The sequence below is a fragment of the Pundamilia nyererei genome, unplaced genomic scaffold (assembly GCF_000239375.1).
Source record: "Pundamilia nyererei isolate P.nyererei 1_Seehausen unplaced genomic scaffold, PunNye1.0 scaffold00080, whole genome shotgun sequence".
NCBI classification, from domain to species: Eukaryota; Metazoa; Chordata; class Actinopteri; order Cichliformes; family Cichlidae; genus Pundamilia; species Pundamilia nyererei.
In genome coordinates this window covers 177,676-184,127 of record NW_005187481.1, presented here as the reverse complement: position 1 = coordinate 184,127, position 6,452 = coordinate 177,676, and the positions used below count along the sequence as shown (strand labels likewise).

The 6,452-nt window shown below is 41.4% G+C and overlaps 1 protein-coding gene across 1 annotated transcript in view; it reads left to right on the top strand.

Annotated features, from left to right (window-relative positions):
* Nucleotides 1–593: 593 nt before the first annotated feature.
* LOC102208070 (scavenger receptor cysteine-rich domain-containing group B protein) overlaps nt 594–6,452 on the top strand; it is an 8,942-nt gene continuing 3,083 nt past the window's right edge. The window contains exons 1-8 of the mRNA XM_005737771.1: nt 594–798; nt 1,590–1,622; nt 2,227–2,265; nt 2,745–3,047; nt 3,149–3,217; nt 5,346–5,660; nt 5,911–5,979; nt 6,304–6,372. Of these exons, the coding sequence (XP_005737828.1) occupies nt 663–798; nt 1,590–1,622; nt 2,227–2,265; nt 2,745–3,047; nt 3,149–3,217; nt 5,346–5,660; nt 5,911–5,979; nt 6,304–6,372 (1,033 nt within the window). The 5' untranslated portion in view covers nt 594–662. The remainder of the gene's footprint in view (nt 799–1,589; nt 1,623–2,226; nt 2,266–2,744; nt 3,048–3,148; nt 3,218–5,345; nt 5,661–5,910; nt 5,980–6,303; nt 6,373–6,452) is intronic.

Here is a 6,452-nt window from a genome sequence, read left to right as displayed (position 1 = left end):
ATTACTATCTGACGATGATTACTGAGTGATTTGTCGGTGAATCCCAATATTCTCTGCCTGATGGAAAACCCCTTGAAAAAATGACACAGGTATCCAACTGTGCTTGTAACACAAGACTTCTCCAGCTGCTGATAATGGTCACAAGCTAACCTTCCTCACTTTCAACTATGAGGGCAACAGATGTCATCCTGCTGCCAGATCTGACCACTGTGTCCATTTTGTGCTTACAAAACTGCAATGTAACACAACACTTTGTTGTCTATATTCTCCTTGTTGTTTTGGCAGTACCATTAATAGATGGTGCCGTGTCCTGATATCTGTGAAACGTGGGTGGCTGTTTGAATGAAAACAGAGATTCCTCACATCCTTTTTGTGTCACTTAGGAAACAACCAGCGTCATGTGATTCCTGGGAAAGATTTTTGTCTGAGCTGTCCTCTTCTATCAGGCTTGACCTCAGACTACCATCAATACAATACCAACAGCTTCGGGCTTAATCAGTGAAAACAATCCAATACAACTAATTAGGCTTGTCTGAACCAAGATTAAAAACAGCTGGCTGCAATGTTGTAGTAGAAAAGTGTAGCCCACTGGTTACATCTCAACATTACGGGACACCAAATTAGAGGGACTGAGCGAGTGTGAATCTGTGTTTTGCAGGCGGATGGCCAGTCAGGGAGCCATGCGAGGCCAGCGCGTGGTGGAGAGTGAATGCAGGTGCTGGAACCCAGCCGTCTGGCTCCTGGTTTCTCTGCTGGGAACCCTCGTCTTGGTAGCCGTCAGCATTCTGTTGAGATTTGGTGAGTGCTTGGAAATGGGAGTACGTTCAATGAATTGCTGCACATAAGGGAAGACCGTTCACTCATGATGCTACCTGAATGTAATAATGCAGAAAGCTTTACTTCATGTCATGTGATAGTAGACAACAAATTGTTTGTTCTGCATCATCATTGCTGTGCATTGTTGTCCATTACAATGTGACAAAAAGAAAAGCTTAAGGAGTTTATGCTTTTCTTTCAGATTCTCGGTGACCAGTTTTGGATAGAGCAGCTTATTAAATTATGTCATTTCCCATAGGGGACATATTCCCACTAACCAAAGGCTGGACTGTGGCTGTAGGAAGTCTAAAATCTTAAGTATGCTGTACATTTCCATTAGATTTTTTTTTTCAGTGAGTGCCTTCAACATACTGTCTAATCCATGAATTCACTTTGAGATTTGGGACATCTCCCAAAACAGAAAATGTTGCCATGGAGATGAATTGAGCCAGTTTGTGACACATGAGATGATTTCTTCTGTGCCACTGTTTAAGCACATTCGAGGCACTAATAATGCACGAGAACCTGGTGTACTTGCAAGTAAACGCCCTGTAGATGAGTGCTTTTGTGTTTTCCACAGCAATAGTTGGTTAAAAGCCCTGCAGTTGATTTTGAAGTGAGACAAGATCAATTTGACTCACTGAATCAACACGTGGGCACAGCAACTTATTTAAATGTGCTGACAGCACATAACTGCTTTTGTCTCTGGACAGAGCCAACAGATGACGAAACGTGTGCCTCACTAACCTTTTAATTTTGTGCTTTAATTTCAGGGGACATCAAAATAAGCAGACGGGCTTTACCCGGTAAGTAACATCCAAGATAATCGCCACTTACTTTTCTATTTCCTTGCGATCCGCTCTTCCAGAAAACAAATGCAAACCCTGCATGAGACCTTAGGTTTCATGTATGTTCATGTTTCAGAGTCACAAACACATGGGACCGGCCCGTGAAGTGACCCACATTGGGTGCAATGGTTATCTCTTTAGTGTCTTTGTTCGGTGCAGAAATCTGAGATATTGTATTAGTCTTCGGGCATAGACTGTCCTCCATCCATTGTGGGATGTAGCCTCACATCACAGGGTTGCACATGGACCCCTTGTGTTTTGCATAGCAATATATATACTTAAGCATGAAAATGCTTCAATGTAGTCAGCTTAATATAAAGTAAGCTGTACTTGATGAGAGTATTTGCAAAAGTTAAAGCAGGATGCTAACATATTTCTGTAGCATCGGGTACAGTCTGAACAGGCCGGTTGTGATTTCAGTCTGTCTCTCATGTTACAGGAAAATAGATATAGTAGATATAGTGTACAGTAACTATAGAACAACAAAAACCACCTTTCATCAAATAATTTAACCATACACTCTCACTTTCTTTCACATGTCCAATCCTCCCTTTGTTTTCAGACAGTGGCGTGCAAAGCCCAGTGAAGACGGAGTATCAAGGTAAGTTTGAAATAGACAGTGACCTCCACATCCAGTCCACACATTCACATCCATCTGGCAACAGCCTAAAACATTCGGGGTGAAAAAATTATCTGCATCCTAGTCACGTCATGAAAACCTATCAGCGTCTGGCTGTATGTCAGTGAAAGAAAGTACAGAAGGTAGCACAGCGCCTGGGGCTCTTTAAACAAGGTCACTTTCCCAGCTCTCCATTTCTCTAATCCCTACTTAATTGCTATATAACCTCCTATCCTCCTCCTGCATCCATTTCACTCACTTCCAAGGAGTCATGTGGCTTATTGATAGCCTTAATTTAGGATTAGACTTTTTTTTCCCCAGAGGAATTTTTTCTTTCCTATTACCTGTCATTACATTAGAGCCTGGCCAGTCTCTTTTCTTCATATCAGAAGCACATGTTTTCAAAATGTCTCCTCTGAGAGAGAAAGCCTGACAAATATTTTCTGCTCATCTCTCTGAAGTACAACTGATGAATGGGCGGAGCAGGTGTGAGGGCAGAGTGGAGGTGCAATACAACGGCTCGTGGGGCACCGTGTGTGATGACGATTGGGACATGGTGGATGCAAATGTCGTGTGTCGTCAGCTGGGATGCGGGGTGGCTGTGGCGGTGTCCAGCAGCTCTAAGTTTGGACAGGGCACTGGGCTCATCATGTTGGATAATGTGGACTGCAGAGGAAGTGAAATGGAGCTCAGCCAGTGCCGTAGTCTGGGGTGGGGCATCCACAACTGTTACCACTATGAAGATGTGGGTGTCACCTGCAGAGGTAAAATACAAAATTCTAAGTGGATAAAACCCCAAGTGGGAGGAGGAAAAAAAGGAATAAACATAATGAAATTGCTGCTTTTCTTTTCATTCGGCTGCTAGAACCAACCTTGCTGGGGTTCAGAGGTTTTGAGGAACCCAGCACACCACCCCAGTCCATATCTGGTTTACGTAAGTGCCCTCTGCTTTTATGAAAATGAGACTGGTCTTCTGCCAGTGTATAGATAGATAGATTATTGAAACAGATACCTAACCCAGCAAAACATGAAAATTAATATAATAAATATGTCATGTCATGTTTGTTCATATAAAAATTAAAGCTGCACTAATTTGTATACATAGGTCTATACAAAGTCATTTGTATGTGAGTGTGTTAACTCACTGTATTATAATCATTTACCTACAGAAAAATGATCCTCAAAACTGAAGTTTCTCTCTGTCTTGTAGAGACTTTCAGTTCATATTTGCTGTTTTACTGCACTTTTTGCTATTTGTCCTTCTCTCATGATGGATGTGGACCCAAATGCAGAAAACAAAAGCCATAACCTCTATTCCAGCATAGCAGGAGTCCAATAAGTGTCAAACAACAAAGTCCAAAACCAGGGAATACTCACAAGCAGCCATGCAGGAAAAAAACAGTGAACAAAAACAGCATGACACGACAGAGAACTAAGGCCAGCTGAGGCTTTAAATGCCAGGGACTAATCCTGGAAAAAACAACAGCTGGGGAAAATAAAGAACAGGTGAAACACATGAATGATAACAGCACAGGGGATATAAAACTTAATACCAAATACAGGAGAGAACTAACTTGCAAAGTAAAGCAGGACACGAGTGACAAACGGGGCACAGAGACAAAAACTCAAGTTAAACTGAAAGCAAAGAATAATATGAATAACCAATAACCATAAACTGAAAGAAAGATTATAGTAACAAGCCTAGAAAACAAACTGAAACAAAAAACTGCTCAAACTTAAAGCATACTTAAACCCAAAAGAAAACTATGGACCATGACACTCCGAGCCCAAAGGGAGAACGAACTAAAACCAACAAATTGAATTCATCTGGTGGCCATAAGCATGCCTGCTTATATTACTCTGTTTTGGTTGGATGTGCAGCTGGCAGATGTGTGTGAATTTGAAATTGAATGTTTGATTACATAGCAGTGAGGGTTTTTTTGTTTTTCTCCATACCATAATGCACCCAAGCCAATCTATTGTCGTAGGTCTAAGCATCTAAACCAACAGGTGTGAAGATTAACTCCACACCTGTATGTGGAGTTAATCTTCAGAGGACAAAACTGATGAAATTGCTTTAAGCAAAAGATGCTGCACTGCCTCGCTGTTAAATAAGCAGATTAGGTTTTTCATATACTTACATCAGTGCAATACAAATTTTAAAAGTAATATATAAACAAACAAAGTATGACACAGACCACAGGGAACACCTTTAATTTATGTTGTATACTGTAAAGAATTCACCATCAGATCAGTTTTTCTTTAGATGATTTTCACGCCCTAATCAAATTGTTGCTGACAGGTGGTATGCCAGATGTTGCCACGAAATGCAAGGGCAGGTTGCATTAAAGAATGAACAATGGTTTATTTTGTCATTGTGCTCAGTCAAAAATGCGGGAAGACTCACAAAATGAACAACTTCATTAATCAAGGAACACAAATAGAACTGAAGCAATATATTATTTCAGTTCACCTTCAAAGACTTGTGGGATAATGGAAACTTTTGAACACGCCCCAAAGGCCTCATGAATTCCAGGCCATACTTATTGTTTGCTGGGTTTGCCTTTGTAGCAGTCATCCTCTTGTGTTTTCTTATAATCCCCCAAAGAATTGTGAGAGACCAAAAGAAGAAGAAGAAGAATTTAGTTAACAAGTTGACGTATCTAGCTACTTTTCCATTAACCACTATGTAACCCTGTGGGAATTGAGTAAAGGCCTCCAAATTCAGGGCTTTCTTAAATGATGGACACATAAGAATGGCTATTGTCTCCTTGTTTCTGTCTACAAAGAGGCATATGATGACAACATCTGTGCTTAGTGCAATATTAGATGTCAATTTAGCGCTTCACTTTTGGTTTTTCCTCTGCACTCTGTAGTGTGCATTGTATTGCCTTCTTTCTGTGTATCAGTGTCAAATCACAGCAGCCCCTGTTCCCTTTGATACCCCCCAAAATGACATACATAGAGAATCTAATAAAAACTTATTGCTCTGTATGCTCTGTAAAGAAAAAGCTTTATCAAGATTAGTGCCTACAAATCCCTCCCTCTCCTGCTTACTTTAGGAGATGGCACCATCCGTCTGGTTAATGGACAGAACTCGTGCCAGGGCCGAGTCGAGATCTTCTACCAGGGAAACTGGGGGACAGTGTGCGATGATGACTGGGTACTCAACAATGCCAAGGTAGTATGCCAACAGAGTGGCTGCGGCAGTGCTGTCTCTGCACACACCAACTCCTACTTTGGCTACGGTACCGGGCTAATTCTTCTGGACAACGTCAACTGCCAGGGCACGGAGCAGGACCTGACTAAATGCAAGAGCCTGGGTTGGGGTAAACACAACTGTGGCCATCATGAGGACGCTGGGGTCACCTGCACCGGTACTCTTAGAACTGTCACATTAGCATGAGTAGCACACCTGCAACTAAGATATTAAGTTCACAATTACACTTTAGCATGATAGCCTGCCAGAGTGAAAGTTATGTTATGTAAGTGAAACTTATGGCAAAAATTTAGCAAGTATCAGAAAATCAGTCAGATTCATCTTAGCTGGACAGCAAAAATGTCTGCACAGAATTTAGTTGCATTTCATAAAGCACTGGTATAAATTTTATTTTTCACCCACTTTAGGGTCCACTACTATACCACCAGTAGCAACAGGGGCCCAGAGAGGGCCGTGGGGAACATTGAACACTGAAGGTAAAGCGTACCATTCACTACACACTATGTTCAACTTTGTGCAAACAAGCTCAGTCTGATTATTGCTTCTGTTCACCAGCCTATTCCATTTGTTGTCCTGGGTTAATAATTAATAATAGGAACAAAATGTGCATTTTGATATATGACCAACAGGGTGAGCCATTCTTCCCCTGTTGATCATATACATGCTGCACCACAGTGCCACAACACAAAGTGGTGCATGTGTTCCATAACCTAACCCTGCCATCATAAACAGGTTGTCTGGTGTATTCATGTATCAAGTAATTGTATTTTTTCTGTCTTCCCCTACAACTACACAAAAAGTTCCAGTCACCAAGTCACCAAGCACAACAACAACAGTTACAACAACAACAACAACCACCCAAACAAGAGGTAGCATTCTGTTTGATGTATAAAAATTAAGTGTGTGTGTGTGTGTGTGTGTGTGTGTGTGTGTGTGTGTGTGTGTGTGT